Source organism: Pterocles gutturalis, unplaced genomic scaffold (genome assembly GCF_000699245.1).
Source record: "Pterocles gutturalis isolate BGI_N339 unplaced genomic scaffold, ASM69924v1 scaffold9464, whole genome shotgun sequence".
NCBI classification, from domain to species: domain Eukaryota; kingdom Metazoa; phylum Chordata; class Aves; order Pterocliformes; family Pteroclidae; genus Pterocles; species Pterocles gutturalis.
The window spans coordinates 20,725-38,381 of NW_010135698.1; the positions used below are offsets into that span (position 1 = coordinate 20,725).

Genomic DNA, 17,657 nt, shown 5'->3' on the forward strand with positions numbered 1-17,657 from the left:
AATCTGAGATGCCCTAATCTGTGAAAGCCAGGACAGAGCTGCAAGTCTCTTGGTGACATCATTCCCGAGACTGAGTTTGGTGCTGGCACCGTCCTTCCTGCCTCAGCCCCTGAGATATCCCTCCAAAGATGTTTGACAATCTCGCTTCAGTTTTAAGCCTTTCTCACTCTTTGTAGAATATTGTGTTCCTAGCTGGTATTTATATACCAGCAGCAAGGAAGATGGCTGTGGTTTTCACAGAGGAATATGTATATTTAACTTGATGTTATCTGAATTCTTCAATCTTTCTGAAGAAGGAAAAAACCAAGTCATTTAAAGCCCCAAAGTACTGAAGAGATTGAGGCACAGCCATACTTCTGTTGCATTGCATTTCTTCCTCTCAGTGCACCACAGACAACACACTGAGCAGAACACAGGCTCTCTGGCTTTCTTACAGCAGAAAGAGGTGCGCGTGAGCGCCGCGCACGCTGCTTTGCTCCTGTGCATGCCATGAAGTCTGCCACATCTTGCACTATGCTTTGGGGGATTTGTTTCCATTTAAGGTACTGATTTCTCCCTTCTTCCACAAATCTGGTTTTAGTAAAATAACATTAATAATTTAAATGTGCACAGCCAGAAAAATTAATTATATACACACATGGTATACTTTCAGACAAATACTGTATACTTGTTGCAAACAATGTATATTGGTTAAATTTTAAATCAAGATTCAAACAAGAAATCTTAACTAGGTCTGTTACGCTTTGGGTGAGCAGCATGTCTTTGATAAGCTAGTTTTTTTTTTTCCAGTTGGTGAGTGGATCTGACTTGGTAACACTTTAAGAATAACTAGAGCTCTCTGGGTTGTGGAGGTGGAATTATCTGAAAAAGCAGGGGCCATTTGCCTGAGGATGTATGAGATGCTGGAGCTGCTTGGCAGCTGGGTCCCTGCAACTTGACTTGGTATCCAGGATTTTAATGGAAATAACAGGAAAGCCACTTATGTTAGGCGTTGTCCTAAATGTTCAGGCTGGGACCTGCTTTTATAAAGCATCTAAATCAGGATTTTGCTTTTGGGGCATAAACAGTATCCTCCTTGTTTTAGTCTCCTGGATATTTTGGATAAAGGCATACACAAGAGTCCGTATGTTCCTGTTACTGCAGGTTTAAGTCATGCATGCTGCACCTACATATGTTTCCTTGCTGATTAATTTTCTTTATTTTTGCTATATTTTATGCCATTATGTTCTGGGTGGCCTTGACCACATGAAATGAAAAGTGGTGCTGAAGTCCAATATGACACAAGAAGTTGGTGTATTTTTTTTGGCATGGAGGTAAGTTAAATCCTGATGAGGTCCTCTATTAATGATTTACAGACAAAAATACAGAGCTTAAAAGATAGGGAAGCAGGAATAAACTAACCCTGTGACATTTGCAAACATGTCTGGAAAACCAGTTTGCATTTCTGATTTTGAAGAGTATGCTAAAAAATTTCTCCCAAAATCAGTGTATGATTATTACAAATCCGGAGCAGATGACCAGGAAACGTTAGCAGATAATGTAGCAGCATTTTCAAGGTAGGAGGATGATTTAAGGCTGGGGTGGGAGGTGGAGGGTGTAAATTCTGCTTTATTAGTACATATGGTGCAATAGATTTTTCTGTGTGAACGAAACTCAGTTTTTCTGAAACTTTCTTGTTTTTCTCAAAATTACTCTCAAATAATTGATTTTCAGAACTGTCTTTCCTCTTTCCTTCTTCCACCTAATGTTTTCTGCCAAAAAGCAGTCCCTAAAATCCATTAGCATCTTTTTAGCTTTCACAGAATCACACAATGTTAGAGATTGGAAGGGACCGCGAAAGATCATCTAGTCCAATCCCCCTGCCAGAGGAGGAACACCTAGATCAGATCACACAGGAACGCGTCCAGGCGGGCTTTGAATGTCTCCAGAGAAGGAGACTCCACAACCTCTCTGGGCAGCCTGTTCCAGTGCCCTGTCACCCTCACCGTGAAGAAGTTTTTCCTCATATTCAAGTGGAACCTCCTATGTTCCAGCTTGAACCCATTGCCCCTTGTCCTATCACTGGATGTCATAGAGAAGAGCCTGGCTCCATCCTCCTGACACTCACCCTTTACATATTTATAAACATTGATTAGGTCACCCCTCAGTCTCCTCTTTTCCAGGCTAAAGAGACCCAGCTCCCTCAGCCTTTCCTCATAAGGGAGATGCTCCATTCCCTTCATCATCTTGGTGGCTCTGTGCTGGACTCTCTCCAGCAGTTCTCTGTCCCTCTTGAACTGAGGGGCCCAGAACTGGACACAATATTCCAGATGGGGTCTCACCAGGGCAGAGTAGAGGGGGAGGAGAACCTCTCTCGACCTACTGACCACCCCCCTTCTGATACACCCCAGGATGCCATTGGCCTTCTTGGCCACGAGGGCACAGTGCTGGCTCATGGTCATCCTGCTGTCCACCAGGACCCCCAGGTCCCTCTCCCCTTTGCCTGCATTTTATTTCTTTTGTTAATATAAATTTTCTACAGAGTCCTTCAGATCAAATATTTAAGCAGCTGATGAAACTGTAAAGTAATTTCTACCTGGATTTATATCACCCTTTGTCTCAGAAGTACAGGGTCAACACAACGTAAGCCAGCTTTTGCTGTCGGATTCAGTGGAAGTGTGTCAAAACTCAAGTCAGTCGGTTCCCCTGAATCTCTGCTGCTGCTCTGCCCTACAGCATCAGCCCAGGTGTCGCAGAGCAAAGAAGGCAGCTGGAGGCTGATTGCCTCAGCCAAGCTGAGCCTAGTCAAACTGCTTAAATAGCCGCTGGCTTCTCTTTCTTTCGGGTGCCATGTTGGTGCAAACATTTAACCCTCCTGCACTTGTCTTTGCTAATCTCTAAAGGCTTTGTCTTAAATCCTTCTGAGCCTAACAAACCAAAACAAGATTTTTTTCCAATTTGTCTTCAGCCTTTCTCCTTCTCCACTTTTGCTTTTCTGCTGTTAGAGCAGCAATCCTGGTTACTGGGACAGTTGCCTTTCCCCAGGCTATGAGCAATTCAGCTGGAAACCCCATGCAACTGTGTTAAGGCCCTAGGAAACTCAGTAGTAATTAATTTAACAGGATCTCAATAGCCAGATCTTGGAAATCGGCCCTAAACCCTAATTTTAGGGACGCATATAGAAAAGGTTCATAATGTTAGGAGATGAAGAAAATCAATGTCTACTGTGACCACTTATTCCAGACCTTTTAGTTCTATTGGGAATCCCCCATCACAGACTGGAAATCCCCTTGTTCTTGGTGCTATGCAAACACAAGCCAAAGGACTGCTTCGGCTTGGAGCAGTAAACAGGAGCAGGAGGGGATGTAGTAGTGCTCACCTACTTTTTATTAGTTTTTTTGTGTTTGTGTGCTTCCAGATGCACAGATGTTCCAGATGTTATTTGCCCTCATGAAAACAAAATGAGATGTTAAGGAATGGACACTCAAAAGAGGTGCTCAGAGGCAATAAACTGTAGAAGTAGGGACTTTTTACTACTAACTGCTATGGCTAATCATGATTAAGCAAAAGTTGTATGTCTACTGCCCAGAGACAGGCTAACAAAAATCTAGGTATGTCCACTTGCTGTTTTTGGTATTAGCGGAGCTGGATGTTAGTGGTAAGGTAAGAGCAGCTCTGCTCTGAAGGTGGTTCCCACCACAGGGGTGGATTACTCTGATAAGAAGACCTCCTTGCTGCTTACCTGTGGGGTTCAGGCTGACATCATCTGTCATATTTTAAATAAGAGCCTCCAGTTTTAGGTGTGGAGCTTGTAGGCAGCCTGGAACTGAAGGAGATGTTAATTAGCAGTGCCTTGAATAGCCTGAGATGTAAATTAAATTTGCCAGGTCCTGATGTGGCTAAAAGACCTTTGATGCTTGGTTCCTGCTCCTCAGCAGTGAAGTTTTGAAGGAGATGGAAGCTGTGTTTCTGTCTTTGCTCACCCTCCCTTTGTATATTTGTCTTAGAGAAAACAAGGTCTAATTTCTGCAGTAGCTTTTGGACATTTAAATGTCTTCCAAAAAAGCAGTTAATAAAATCTAAAAGATGTGACAAATAGGGTTTACTCTATTAAATCATCAAACAACACAACTTGTTGACAGCCAGAAAAGTGCAGTGATGTGCTGGTGGTCACCCAGCAGATCAGTGGGAGAGCTGGGGTCAGAGCCTGAAACCCAGCTCACCTGGGGAGACGTGCGGTCCCCTCCTTTCTGGTCACTGCCGTGCCAGTGCAGCTCTTGCTGCGAGGGTGGGCATCGCGGCTGCAGTCACCTGCCAGGGCTGACCAGCTTTCCCTGTATCATGGGCTGGAGCATGGATGGAACCACAAAATGGTTGGGGTTGGAAGGGACCTTAAAGATCATCTAGTTCCAGCCCCCTCCTGCCATGAAGCTCAAAGCCTCATCCAGCCTGGCCTTGAACACCTCCAGGGATGGGGCATCCACAGCTTCCCTGGGCAACCTGTGCCAGTGCCTCACCACCCTCACAGTGAAAAAATTCTTCTTAATATCTAATCTAAATCTACTCTCTTCCAGCTTAAAACTGTTACCCCTTGTCCTATCACTACACTCCCTGATCAAGAGTGTTTCCCCATCCCTCCTGTAGGCCCCCTTCAGGTACTGGAAAGCTGCTATTAGGTCTCCTCGGAGCCTTCTCTTCTCCAGGCTGAACAACCCCAACTCTCTCAGCCTGTCCTCATAGGGGAGGTGCTCCAGCCCTCTGACCATCTTTGTTGCTCTCCAATATAGTGATTTACAGCTTCATGGACAAATATGCTCTTTTATCTGTCCATAACAAGAGGGAGATGATAGTAAAAAGTGGTCAAAGTTAAAAATAGCCCTTATCTAGCACTGGAAAACATAAGTTAAATCACTTTTAACATTTCTAGTGCCTTTCTGTACCTGCCTATTTGCAAACTGAAATATTTCCAGTAAGCAGTGTGCACCTGCTGCCTGAAGCCAGATGGACCTTGCTCTCTGCCGAGGTGACCCCCTTTAATGGACTGTTGAACCTTTTTGGAAGCATTGTTGAGCACAGGGATCCATGGGCTCAATCTCGATAGCTACAGTGTTCCCCACTCGTCACTGCTGGGGGACAACACACAGTGGTGGATTCCTGTTTTCTTAGCACATGGGATGCTACGGTTAATAGTGCATTGAGCCATGTTTGCAATGGCTTCCTGGCAACACGTCTAGAAAAGGTAGAAATCTGGTATAAAGACTTCACAGTATTTTGGTTTATGCGACCTGTTTGACACAAGCTACTTTTAAAATATTTTTTTTTTCTTTGCTGTTGGGATGAGCTATTGGGAGAAGCATAGCCTAACCGTTAAGGATGCAGGAGTGGTTCTCATTCTGGCTTGCACACAGTGCTTGTGTGTCTCTCAGTTTTGTTTCCCATTGATTTCCGCTGTCAGAAGCTTAGTTGCAGGGTTCAGCCTGGTTAAAAACTTTTACAGTTTATTTAAATATTTCTAGATATATGTATAAATGTTTAAATGGAAGAAAGCACAAAACTGAACCAGAAGCATGAATTGTTAGCCCATACCTTTGTGGTACAAGGTTATTCAGGTGAGACAGACTGCTGGGATGGATTGTATTTGGAGAAAAATCAGTGTTGGGTTTGTTGGTGAACTCTTTATTTTTTTGGCAACTGAATGGTTGCATTTACAAATAAATATATTATTAATAAAGACTGATCTAGCAAATGAATGGTAGTTTTGGTAGATGCTGGAATACATTTGGAATGACCTGTGTGATTTTTGGAGCAGTGCAATCCATACCCATTAGATCATAAAAATGAATGTCCTGGCCTTTTGACAGCACAGGAGCATGAAGTACTTTGGACTTGTCATCAGATACCAGAGTATAAAAAGTCTCTAAAAGGCCAGTGTTTAAGATGAGGTTAACACCAGGTCCAGTGACCCTCCTCTAGCTTCTGGCTCTTCTGGGAATGAGGTTGGAGTGGAGAACCGGAGCTCACCTTTCAATATCCGTGTGTTCCTGCTAAGGCCAGAGAATTGGTTTTTATTCATGGTTTTCAAAAGACATGGAGACGGTACTAGCGTAAGTGAGGTGTTAAGGCCAAGATGATGATTTGGGGCATCAGAGTATACATTACACCCTATGATGTCTGACTGCATTCACCTTGCATTTCCTCTGCGTCCCCCAATGCTGTGTGTCCTTCCCACACCCTGCCATCCGGCTGTTCAATTCACTCCCAAGTTGTCTAGGAACCATTTTATGACAAGGTCGGGATGCCTTTAGCTTGCTGGCATTCAAGAAATCAATCTGAAATCTCCCCTTTCGGCGTCTTAATGAAGGGGGACGTCTCTGTGTGTAGGAACACAGTTCTACTAATCCGCTGTGACACATTCTACCGCTGACTCCCCGGTGGCCTTTGGAGAAGATGTGTTTTGTTGCTGTGTCCTTGTTTATCAGTGACAGCATCAATGCATATTTTCTGCAAACGTGTTGTCATCTTGTAGCTGGGTGTTAAGGGCCTTAAAATTACTGGGCGTGAAAATAATTTAAATGTTGGTTAAAAAAGCAAGGCTGAGAATGTGATTGGGGTCAAACAAGCATGTGAAGTTGTAGGGGGGAGAAAAGGAAAGGAATGCTTGCAATAATAATTTCGTTACATTTCTGCAGTGTCTTTCACCTCAGATTCGCAGAGTGCTGTGAAAAGAGTTGCCATGTGGATGGTAAGACACCCTGCGAGAGAAAATCGATTCTCCTCAAGCAAAAGCACTTAGCAGCCTTGCACAGCACGAGCGCTTGCCCCTTAGAATGGGTTGTGGAGCTGCAGAGGAGGTGAAGGTAGCGAAGTGGGCTGGAGCTGGGACGGAGACTGCCTGAACGGCATGTCCTTGCCCAAATGCACCACTTGCGATGCAGCACCAAGGGATTATTTAGGACGGGTTTGGAAGGGAAACAAGAAGAGCTGCTTCAAAATGTGTTGCAGTTCAAAAATGTCAGCATTTTTCACAGCTGAACATGAGAGGGGAAAGCAGTGAGTGCATCTCTCTTACCCATCTGCAAAATAATTTACAATCTGCAGTTTCTGAACAAAGGGAAAAGAGGAAAAAAAACCTGCTAATGCCCCCTCCTCTCTTTTCATCCTTCTTTCAAACCAGCATTTAGCTGAAGTTGCCTAAATTGGGAGTGCTCACTGCCTTCCCCACTGAGGCATATCCCCACTTCCAGCTGGGAAGAAAGATGCACTCACTTGCAATTGCTGATTGCAGCACAAGGGTGTGGGCTTGGCTGAAAAAAATGTGGGTGATGAGAAGAAGATGAATGGAAAAGAAAAAAAAAATGTTTTTACAAAATATCCAGGAAATCTTTTCACTCAAGGCCTTGGAGGAAGCAGGTGGTGCGTGGCAGCCCAATGAATGCATGCTCCGATTCGTGGGAAATACTGCTCCTGGGTTTTGCTTGTTGTCGTTAAGGGCATTCCCTCATGGCTTGGCCAGAAATATGCCTCACTTCAGGTATCCAGAAAACACACAGCTGAAAACACTCATGTTTCCAAAGCAAGGTCAGGGTTTATTTAAAGAGTATAATACTAAGCTAGTGATCCCTTTGGGTGTTTTTTGTGAGACCCAGTAGGTACTTGGTTATGAGCTTTGATTTGGTGTTGGTCTAGAGGATACGACCTGATAAGGTGCGAGGGGAAGAGAAGCCGCAGAAGACACTGGAAGAGACATTTACACTTAAAATCTGAGGCTAATGAGCTTGAGGATCCCAAAAAGCTCATGGCTGGGATAATTTGATGGCGCATAAAGGCAAGTGGGAAGGAAGCTGTTTATTGCTGCTTGAAACAGCATAATTTTTCTTGCACAGGCTGTTGGGAAGATTTTTGCTCCTTCTATTTCTTTCCTCAGCTAAAAGCACTACAGAGATGTTGGTAGCTCAGGACTGACCCTGCTATGTGTGCTTTGAGATGACAGTGGTTTGCACCAGGTAAAAATCTGACAGGTCTGGGACAGCTGAGAAACTCGGAGGCTGGGGAGGAGAGATATTTTACATCCTTACGATTTTGAGTTTGACTGTAAAAATAAGCAAGTTTACAAAAGGATTTTTGTTTTCCTTATATTTGCTGGGAGAAGATGTCTCGGAGCTGGGAGAAAGCCTTCAGAATGAGGATTAGGAAGAAGGGAGAAAAAATTCATGTTTTCTTTGTTCCACCCTCAGCCTATCCTCCCCTGAAAAATAACAAAGGGATACAATAGCCTGAAAACAAGTCTGAGGAGACATACTTGCAGTGTGTGTCTTGGCATCAAATAATCCAGCTGACTCCCACAACTACATGTCTCCTTCCAAGCATTATAACCATCTTTCTCTTCCCTGGGGAGTGTTTCCTGGAGAGCGGGCATGACCCAACGCTCTAGGGCTTCAGAAACTTGTGTTTCATCCTGACTCTGTCCCAGGCTTCTTATGGAAATGTCTCTTGATCTTTCTATAAAATGAAGAGGTTGTGTCTCTTCTTTTTTTCTAGCTGTCAGCTTAATACATAAACTCGAGCTGACCACTACTCGCTGTTGGAGCACAGTCTGAGGGTAACAGTGGCTCTAGTTGCTGTCTCCTTGCTAGTAATAATAATATTAGTCTCAGGCTTTCTAGTGCTTAAACTTTTAATTATTTTCTATACTTAAAATTCAGTAGCCATCAGTGTCCTTGCAGAGGGAGGGATGCCTTCATGAGAGCTTGAAGTGTATCCTACTACCACTTGCAGAGAGCTGTTTCGAGAGCCAGCCCTGGCCAGGGCACACCCTCTTGTGGCTTGTAGTAGCAGCGGCTGTGCTGTGACAGCTGTCAGATGGGGAGAAAAAATCCCATTTCACAGGCATCCCCAGGGATGCAACCCTGTTAATACAGGTTTGGATATTGTGGTGTAGTCTAGTTGAACCCATAAGAGGGACCACGATCCTGTTATGATGCTGTTATGTGGGAGAAAAAAGGTGAATTTCTGTGTGTGCAAGCATGTGGTGTCCAGCCTGACCGCAATAAATTGTAATTCCTGCTTGTGTGTTTTATTTGCCCTGTTTTGAGGTCAGCTTCCCTTTGTACCTGGGCTGAAGATCCTAGTGGAGAATAAAGCCCAGCTCTGGGCTGTTGTGGTTTCTGGCAGACACATTGAAGGCAAAGCAAGGTCAGGAAGGGTTGAGCAGATGCTGGGCCACATCGTTCAAGGACTAGACTGTAATTTGCTGTCTTGGGAAAGCAGTTGTGCTATTCGGCCTTTTCCTGCACCAAATTACAGTGGCTTCTTTGGTCTTTTCCTGGAAGCCTGGAGTCCTGCAGGACCAGGGTCTGTCCCTGGGGCTGTGGCCGGAGTCCCAGGGACCACATGTTGCACAGTGGCCAGCAACTGCCAGGGCTAGGACCTCTCTCTGGGCCAGGAGAGATGCGGTGCTGTGGATTTCCACCCTCCCCAAGCTGAGGAAAGCCGGGGAAGCAATCTTGCCCACCCGCTTTCCATGGGAAGAAGCGTGGCAGCTCACTTCTGTGTAGTCTCACTGCAGAGACCCCTAGTGTGGGATGGGGAGTGCTGAGCATGCTGCCCAGGCTGTCTTTATCCAAAAATCCTGTGTCTTTCGACTCCCTAGTCCATAGGAGAAATAGTTGAGGGGGACTGATGACTTCTCCTGTTCCCAGACACCCTCTGTCATCCAGTTCTGCACCAAGGCCTTTGGGGAGGCTGACTCACCATGAACCTTATTATTTTGCAGCTCCTGTCTTTTCTGTTAAATTATACCAGCCAATAATGTCCAAAGGTTCTTTTTCACCCTGTGTGGACTTCGGTCCCTCCTTTCCTGCTCCCTCCTGGCTTTGTGCATTCTGTAGGTCCTGCTGCAGCTCCGGGTCACCCAAAGAAGTTCTGCTCCAGCTCCAGCACAGCTTTCACCATGTTTCTCTTGACAGCAGGAAAATCTGCTCTTGCCCATTAGGAACTGTAAATAACTGTGCTGCTGCAGGCTTTTTATTTTCTTTCTTTGTCTCCATGTCAGATGGAAGCTGTACCCCCGGGTCCTCAGGGATGTGTCAGTAATGGACCTGTCAACTTCAGTCTTAGGGCAGAAAATCAGCATGCCAGTCTGTGTCGGAGCAACTGCGATGCAGCGTATGGCTCACACTGATGGAGAGACGGCTACTGCTAAAGGTAAACCCTGTGAAGTCCCCCCCGCAGGGAGTTAGAGAGGAACATGGTGATACTGTGCCTGCTGGTTGGGAAGCCCAGCTTGGTTTCTTGCTTCTGATGCCGAGGCCAGGATGGGTTTGAGTTGCTGCTCAGAGTAATGAGGTTTATTTTTTGTTTTGTTTTTTATTATTGCAAGAAATACAAAATTGAAAACTACCTCTATCTCTGTATCTTTCTATGCATTCTATAAATATAACTATAGATACTGTCACAGCAACTTTCTTCGTGTTACAGAACTGTTTCTAGAAATTCCGGAGCTTTTGCTTGTCTGGGTAAAATACTCGCTTTGAAGAGAGCTCTTTGAGCACATCGCGGGGGGCCAGCAAGATAAGGGCCCCTCTGGGCTCAGTGCTGCACAAAGACATTGCCAGCACGGAGGCTGCAGCCTAAAAGGCTGCAAGAAATGAGATGTTAGCCAGAATTGGGATGTGAAATGGTTTCTTATTCCTTTAACCCAAGCGGCAGGATGACAAAAAGTCTGAGACGGAGCTCACACGGTGTGCCTCTTGCATATAAACAGCGTTGGACTGTGCAAAAGGATACAAAACCCAAATAGGCAATACTTAGGAAAAAAAAAGAAAAAAATCCTGTGGGGGTTGAACTGTTCGTCTAACAGTGTTTCCATGACCAATGCAGCAAATGCTAGTGTGAAATGAGCCTAATTATCCACCCTGCAGTGGGAATTGGTGTCAATTCTTGTTAAAAGCCACATCACTGCGATGTGCACCATGATGGGCCACAGCACAACTCCAGCAGCGATCTCTGTAAAAGCAGATTTCTCCAGTTTTGTGGTATGTTTGGGGGTACGTTTTCCCCCTTCCCAAGAGATTCCTTAGCAAGCCAAAGATTTTACTCCTATTGTATGTACAGGCGTGTTCCACATGATGGAGCTCGAATACCTTGAATTGGTTTGCGAAGCCGTGGCCATGGGATGGCTTGGTGCTGCTCTGTCCTTTGGCAGCTCTTGCAGCTTATTTCTGGCCCAGGTTGTGCTGGGAGGCAACTCTGAAGCACTATGCTGTTAAGTGCAAACATATTAATGCAACGTTAAGAGCAAGACTTTGAAACGTGAAATTCAGGATGTTCCTTAGCAAAAATTGCCACCGACGCTACAGCCTCGACACGTTTTAAGGCAAAAATGCGTAATAGCATAGAAAGTCGAGGGGTACAATAAGGCTGACTACCAGGGCTGAGTTATCTTTGTGGTAGATAAATTAATTTTGGAATGTTCTGAATTCTGTGCACTTACATTTTCAAGCTTTAGCATATGATTATTGCATTTAACAGTCTTGGGTTTTCAAGCTAGGAGAGCTTGGTGTATTGGCAACAGTTTGAATGTGCGATCAAATAAACACATTCACGGGAGCTGGTAAATTTTTTCATCACTTTCAAAGGAGAGTGTAATGAATATCACATCCTCTGTATTGCATTAGCATTTCTTGTAGAAAAAAAAATACAGCTTTGGTTTTGTGCTCTGTCAGAGGTGGTGTGGGGCATTCAGTGCCAAGCTTTGGGCTTGACCTGATGAGATGACTGGGATTAGCTGTTGAGTACATGTTTGGCTCAAAGGTTCCTTAAAATTGGGACATTTGGGATCAGGGAGTTTGCTACATCCAACTTAGTTTAAACTCTGCAATACCTTTGAAATACAAAAAAGCAGATTGTAGGTTGCTTTAAATCTGCTTTCACTCCAGCTGCGCCAGTGTATGCACACCAAGAAGGTCTGATCCATAGCCTTGCAGCTTTTGGAAAGCACGGTGTGCTTTGTAAGCTTGACTTTGCCTCAAGTGGGTGGGGAGTGATGCATGTGGTGGTGTCTCTGCTGTTGTGATGGCCCTTGAAAAGCATGCCATGGGCTGAATCTTGCCCCTTCCCAGTAGTAACAACTCCTGTCCCTACATTTTTGTGTTTTGAGAATGATGCCTGATGCTCCAGTTCCCTTATGCGACAGCATTTTGCTTTGGACTGCTCTATTCTTCTAGCGGGTTTGCCTGCACGTTGCAGCATAATTGTCCCCTCTAGGGACAAGGACATGTCATGGTGTGTCTCATTAAGTAAAACTCCCTGCCCTCAAAACTCCTCTCTTGGGGGCTTGCCAGGATTTTGGGAGCTGCTGCTCCTCGAGGGATGCTCTCCTGCAGCAACCAACGTGGTGGAGAGGAGTAGGCATCTTACCAACAACAGGGCAAAGTCTGGCAGCTTGTCTTAGACACACCTTCAGTGACAATTCTGTTTCATTAGTAAAAGATCTTTATTTTTGGAAAAATGTTCAATTGTAATTTTAAAAGTTGCTGGTGACAGGCCCTCCAACGCAACTTAAGTTATTTCGAAGGTTAGCAAATTCTGCTCCGAGCAGAAGAAGCTGTAATCATGGTCAAAACTTGTACAGCTTCAAATCCAGATGTTGGATTTACTTATACTTCTGTTAGCTAGACTTAAAAAAACCCAACCAAACAAAAACAAAACAAAAAAAAAAGGAAAAATATTGTCTATATAGGCTGTAATAAGGTTGCTCCTCAGTTTTCTTTGACATGTCTAAATGGACCTGGAGGCCTTCCTTACAGGGAAACTCTCTTGTCCTTGAAACAATTTTACAGACCTTGGCAGTTGTCCCAGTTTTTCCAGGTCTTTCTTCAAGTCTATTCCCTAGCATTTTAGTTGTAGTTCATCAGTGTATATGGCTATTTCACAAATAATAGATTTTCTGTTCAGTAGAAACTGAACAATTGGGAGCAAAATTGTTTTGGATTAACTGAAATGTTTTAATTTGATCCAAAACACAATGTTTTATTTCATTTTCCTACTAGCTAATGCTTTTAGCCATAGTTTTGTTTTGAAACACAAGTGTTAGCTCAGAAGAAAACATTTCCATTTTGAAAATATCAACACATGACATTTTGACTTAGGTGAATTTTTCTCATCCTTCCCACTCCAACTTCAACCTCTTTAACAAAAAATATTTGCCAAATTTGATGAATAATCTTAGCCACCATTAAAGAGCAAAGGGCTGTTCTCTAAACACTTTTCAACAGAGCTCTTCTAATTCTACATGTTCGGGTTTTTATTCCTTTTTTCTTTGCTGGTCCATCAGAAGATTCCCTATGCCTCCATGCAAAGACATTCATTTGCCATCCGGACTTCACGCTGCACTTGCAAACCCTCGTGGTCCCCATGTTGAATTCAGTAAGCCCTCCTTGCAAGTGCAAATAGAACCCACTTTCAAGTCCACCAAAATCTTGTGCACCATCTGGCTGCTTAGCAAGAAAGAACAATTTTTTTAAACCATAATTGATTATAAGCGGACATGCACCATTATTTTATTGAGTTTTTTATTCTGTTTATATTGCTTTCTTACTGACCAATTGCCTTCTATTCTTGTGTTTTAGCCCAGAAGCAGTATTGCAATACCTGACGTCTCTCTGACTTGCTGAAAATCAGGCTGAACGGCCTGACTGTGTTCTTGGCCAGATCTTTTGAAAACTTTGAACACTAGTTGCTCAGATCTGGTGGCTTTATGTTTACCCTCTGCAATTCCTCTCAAACAACTTTGAGTCACTGCTGATGCAAGAAGGGTTTCGCCATCACCTGCGATGTGACTGCACTGTTTACTTTGCCAAATAGAAAACAGGAATATTGACTGAAAAGCTTTTTTTCTTCCCTCTTCTTAGTTGAGTTACTGTCAGCTTTATAATTTTCACCAGAGAGGGAGCAACACCTTTGTTCCTTCGGCTTGTAACAGACTTCTGCTCTGCTTTTTGTTTGCTTTGATGCTGCTGAGGTTCATGTGCTCATTGGACATGCCCATGACTGTGAAGGAGGGATTTTGTGATTTGTTGCTTTTTGTGCTCAGCCAAAGCAAAAATAGCAGGACTTTGTGCCCATCATTCATCTGTTACCTATGTGGTGTTACAAAAAACAAAGTTAATTTTGAGATGTGGCTACTCCAGAGTCATTGAAGATGATATTCACATTGGCTAACATGGCCTGGACTGCCCTAGCCCTGACTTCCCCCCGAGGTCAGCTTGGCCAGGGGACTTTCTGATGCAAGAGTGTGCAGGCAGTCTGGCATGCCAGGCCTCCTACACCAGCCAGATCCATTTTGACCCTGCGTTTTTTTCCCCTGCTGCCTTCAGTCTTCCTGTGCAGCTGACAAAATGCGTTGTGTCAACAAAATGTTTGTAGGCACAACTCGCATGCAGGGTTTTGTAAGGGCTAAGTGAGGTGAGACTGGGCAGGGGAATTCTCAGCCAAGTGTGTTTCATCAAGAGAGTAATGTTAAATACTTTAAACAACTCCGTTTCTTAGGAGATGCAGCTCCAAGAACAGAGCTACTTCTCTTGAGAAATACCACTGTGACTAAAGGACATCACACTGATCCCAAGTAATGTCCTCTGGCCTCTAACTTGGGGACAGTGGCTTCACTGGTGGATTCAGGGAAGAATGACCACAGTGGGGCAGTTTGGCTGCCGTGCTTCGAAGATGCCCCTAAAAGGGAATGATGGGAATTTGCACAGCTGGAGAAAAATAGCAAGTTCCCATTCCCATACAAGGTAACCCTGACAAAATACGTGAGCTTAAACTGAGCTCTTCTCCAGTGTCCTCACCTGAATTATTTTGCCTCTGAGTTGCCCACAGGGACAAACCCCATACCCTTCCCATGCCAGCTGATGGAGTAATGTCCCATCAGAGGTGGGAAGGAGACTCTGAGGTTTCAGGATGAAAAAAAGGAGCTCACAAATTTTATTGCTCTGTTCTCCTGTGGACTTGCCAAGTTGGTCCTGTCCCGTAGTCAGCCTTGTTTTGTTGCTATGTAAAATACTTGAGTTGAATTTCCCAAGAATCATAGAATCATAGAATGGTTTGGGTTGGAAGGGACCTTCAAGATTATCAAGTTCCAAGCCCCCTGGCCATGGGCAGGGACACCCTCCACTAGCCCAGGTTGCTCAAAACCTCATCCAGCCTGGCCTTGAACACCTCCACGGATGGGGCATCCACAGCTTCTCTGGGCAAGAACGAGGAAAGCCCCATTTTATTGAGGTTTATGTTCCCTGGTGAGATGTTCTTGCCTGCAGCTTCCCTCGGCCAAGAACAGGCAGCAGTGGGGCTGAGGCACCTGCGCCCACTCAGGGCAGCTGTGGGGCTCCCCTTTCCTAAGCATGCCCCCCTATCCCAATGCTAGGTGCATTTGGCCCTGAAACAAGGTGGAGTACAAATAACTCAAAGCTTTATCATACCAATATAAAAAACTTCTCAAGGCTCCGGTGTGCGGCTAATGCCATGCTCTGAGCACTGTCATTGATCTCAACAGGAGCCTGCAGTGTGTACAAAAGAAAATGTATGCTTTGGCAATGCTTGGGATTTAAGGAGGACCTGGGAGAAAAAAAAAAAAGACTAAAAGCAATCTGAAATGGTATGAGGAAAGCTGGTTTACAAAAATCTGGTGTTTAAACTCTAGCAAATGTCACATATTGCCATAAAAGCATCCCATGGCAACACTAATCTAGTATTGATTTGTAATAACAGATGTATTTGCAGCACTCCGAAGTTGAAGTAAAAAATAAAGTCGTTGGAGGAAACTTAATTGCTTCTGTTTTCTTTAACTGCAGCTAAATGTGCAATTAGTGGGAGTATATTTTTAGCAAAACCTGATTTGAGGTAGAAGAAAAAGCCCAGAACCTGGCAACACTTCAGGACTATGTATCATATGCTTTTGAAAACCTAGAAAACCATCAAAATAAGCTTAAAAATGATCAAGATAAAGCACAGATCAACTAAAAGTGGAACTCGGAATATCTAAAACTTTGAAAAATTTTGTGTGCATGAACTTTGAATTTGACCATGCAGATCCAAAATATTAATGTTGAGCTGGTGCTTTACCAGAGAATCGTTAAGTCTACAGGACAGACAAGAGGAATTTTGTGAGTATGCTTTCATGAAAGCGCTGTAACCCACTTTGGGACAGTTGAACTCTGATGGAACCAAACTGCTTAAATCTGATCTTGAATAAGATGAAAGTGTTATCTGCATATGTGGCAATAGAGAAGACATGTTGAAAGAACAGGGTATTATTTTGTGTTTTAAATCTTCCATTCACTGAGTATGTTTCATTGTGCAGTTTCTAATTTCATTTTTGCTTTTGCAACTACCATTATAGCCTTAAGGCGATGGAGGTAGAGTTGAGAATAAAAGTAAGAATAGAATAAATTGATACCTAAAGGCAGATTGAACCATAACATTTTTCTCTTATCTGATCTGAGGGTTTTGCAATTGCTGGGTTAGCAACCTTCTCTCTCATTCATGAGCTCGCATTTGACAGAGGAACAGGAATGTGCATCCCTTGGTTCTCAGCATCACTTAATGGACTTAATTGGGCAAATCACTTATTATGGAGTTTGTGATAACCCACCACAGCTGATTTTAACGGGACTTTGGGCATTCAGTCAGCATGGGTTCTTCAGAAGAAACTCGTTTCTAGGTACTTAATCTGTGAGAGGGAACTATTTTCAGTAATTTTAAGGGGAGGAATGAACCGGCTACAATGTAGAGAGTTTTGGCTCATTGCTACTGTATTTCCACTGATTGAAAGCTTGGTGGCCCTGGGAGGGTGAAACCAATTTGTTTGAATAAGCCGTTCGTAAGTTTCCACTCTAAGAGACTTGTAATCCTTATTTAATCAAATGTTGTCATAAAGACCACTTTTTAATTTCTTGATGGGCTAGAGATGATGTTTTGAAACAGAGGTCCATTTACATTAAAAATATGCCTACTGGGGTAGACTAAGAAAAATATGGCTTTATATAATATTTCAGAGTTTTAAAGGGTATTTTCATTTATTTTACATTAAGTGATGGATTACTCCAAAAAGAATGAGAGATTCATAAAAATATAGTTGTATGAGGCTCGCTGGTTTGTAGTGCAGCCCAGGTTGGGAATTTCCTCCAGGGAGGCAGCCGGCACTGGGCCTGTGGCTGCTTGACCCCATCTGGGGTTGTTCATGTCATTTACCCTTGGGGCTGCCCACACCTCAGAGTGATTTCACTCCACAGCTTTTTGAACGTAAAGGAGGAGAGGCCAAAACACATTGGGCATGAGCACTCATCCCTTTGGCCTTAGCAGACTTTGGAGACCACTTGTCTGTTGTTCCAGCTCATCTCTGTATTTACTTTTGGGGTCTCCTGCGTGGGGACTGCCACCTGGGATGTGTTTCTTTCACTCACGATGAGATCAGAACTTCTATTTTTTTTATTGTCAGAAGTGTAAAGCTTTATGTGTGGGATCACAGAATGGACATGGGGTCCCTCTCCTTCAGGCTACAAGACAGGCAAGTGAAGGTGATGAAGCAAAGAACAGTGGAGCTTCCCTCTCCAGTCTTTTAAAGAAGGTTGTCTGCTCGACAGTGTCCTTCTGTTTTATTGTGCCCCGAAACACTCAGCAGG

At 43.9% G+C, this 17,657-nt stretch overlaps 1 protein-coding gene across 1 annotated transcript in view; it reads left to right on the plus strand.

Annotated features, from left to right (window-relative positions):
- The first annotated feature begins 1,419 nt into the window (after positions 1–1,419).
- Positions 1,420–17,657, plus strand: part of HAO1 (hydroxyacid oxidase (glycolate oxidase) 1) — a 25,056-nt gene continuing 8,818 nt past the window's right edge. Inside the window, exons 1-2 of the mRNA XM_010081996.1 lie at positions 1,420–1,556; positions 10,031–10,182. Coding sequence (XP_010080298.1) covers positions 1,420–1,556; positions 10,031–10,182 — 289 coding nt within the window. The remainder of the gene's footprint in view (positions 1,557–10,030; positions 10,183–17,657) is intronic.